General features: G+C 46.3%; 1 protein-coding gene across 2 annotated transcripts in view; it reads left to right on the forward strand.

Moving 5' to 3' along the window:
• The window catches only part of mgll (monoglyceride lipase), a 55,460-nt gene that overhangs the window by 42,050 nt on the left and 12,006 nt on the right, over positions 1–1,404 (forward strand). For both annotated transcript variants that reach the window (XM_008284721.1, XM_008284720.1), the window contains 2 exons: positions 101–211; positions 636–725. In XM_008284721.1, the coding sequence (XP_008282943.1) occupies positions 101–211; positions 636–725 (201 nt within the window). The remainder of the gene's footprint in view (positions 1–100; positions 212–635; positions 726–1,404) is intronic.

Below are 1,404 nucleotides of genomic sequence, written 5' to 3' on the forward strand. Positions count from 1 at the left end.
ACTGGAGCAGAACATTGGAACAACTAATTTGAAGAAAGAACTCATTGAAGTGCAGTTTTATTAACAAAATCTGTATGCTCTGTACTTTTCCCCCCAATAGGGCGGTGCCATCTCCATCCTGACGGCCTGTGAGAGACCCAGTGATTTTGCAGGAGTGGTCCTGATAGCGCCGATGGTCCAGATGAGCCCAGACTCGGCCACACCGTTTAAGGTACCACATCCACCCATCCTCTAAACCTTTCATTGTCCTTCTCTCCACTTCTAACCCGAGAGTGGCTCGTCGTACTGCACTCAGGCCTCTTGTGGATGATGACTTCAACGCTGACACCTTTCATTTTGTGTGTTTCGAGGGCAAGAATCAGTGCAAGTAGCACTCAGGCGGGATTAGCTGTGTCTTACTGACTCACTTACTGACAAAAGTGTGGCTCACTTCCAAGGCCAAACACTGACTCCACTGTTGAAGAGGAGACTTCTTCTTATTAACGAGAAGAAAAGTGTTCTTGAATCCAGCACTGAAACAATAGAAACACTCGCAGACAAACGGAGCTGTATTTCTTTGTCACACTAGCAGAAAGGCTTTCTTCATGACGGCGTTGCTGTGCTGTTGCTCAGCGTGTCGTGTTCTTTCTTTGCAGATTTTCCTGGCCAAGATCCTGAACCACATGCTGCCCAGCCTCACCCTGGGCTCCATCGATTCCAAATGGATTTCACGAGACAAGAAGCAGGTGAGAGACACGTACCGGCGGGTGTGTGTTTGGACGGTCGGTCTGTAATTGAAAAATCAGATCTGGGTGTCGCAGAAAAACAGAAGGTCCCAAGGGGGAGATGTGCGTGACACTTATGTGAAGTCATAGAGTTTTTGGACAATCCCAGGATGAGAGACTTCTGTCCAAGGTTGTTGTTGTGCAGCGTGATGGGTGGGTTGTATTGTGTTTTCTGTAATTATGTTAACAGGCTACAACTAGAATGTCACCTACAGGAAAAAGCGACAGAACTGTGCACACCCACGTTATCTTGTGCAACGTCTAGACTAAGAACAAGAGACAGAAACTGACTTTCAGGCAGGTCCACATACCTCTATTCGCACGTATTCGTGTCTGGGGATGCATTTTTGCACCGTTGTGGTTACGTGAGTGCACCGTCTCACATACCACCACTTCTGCCTCTTATAGCCACAGTGGGAGGTTGTGTTTTAGCGGGTACAGCAACAGGTAGACACAGTAGAGCAATATAGACCTCAATGAAACACTGACAGGAACACAGTGCTTTTAAGATCAAAAGTAAGACGAGATGTATATTTGACACGAGGGACTAAAGGTTGTCTTGTTGTAAAAGGTCATTTTACAGCCAGGAACTGTGTCTGCTTTCCTTTTAAGATTCAAGAGTTTTTGTTTGTCACATGTT

The sequence above is a fragment of the Stegastes partitus genome, unplaced genomic scaffold, assembly GCF_000690725.1.
Source record: "Stegastes partitus isolate 25-593 unplaced genomic scaffold, Stegastes_partitus-1.0.2 Scaffold369, whole genome shotgun sequence".
NCBI classification, from domain to species: Eukaryota; Metazoa; Chordata; class Actinopteri; family Pomacentridae; genus Stegastes; species Stegastes partitus.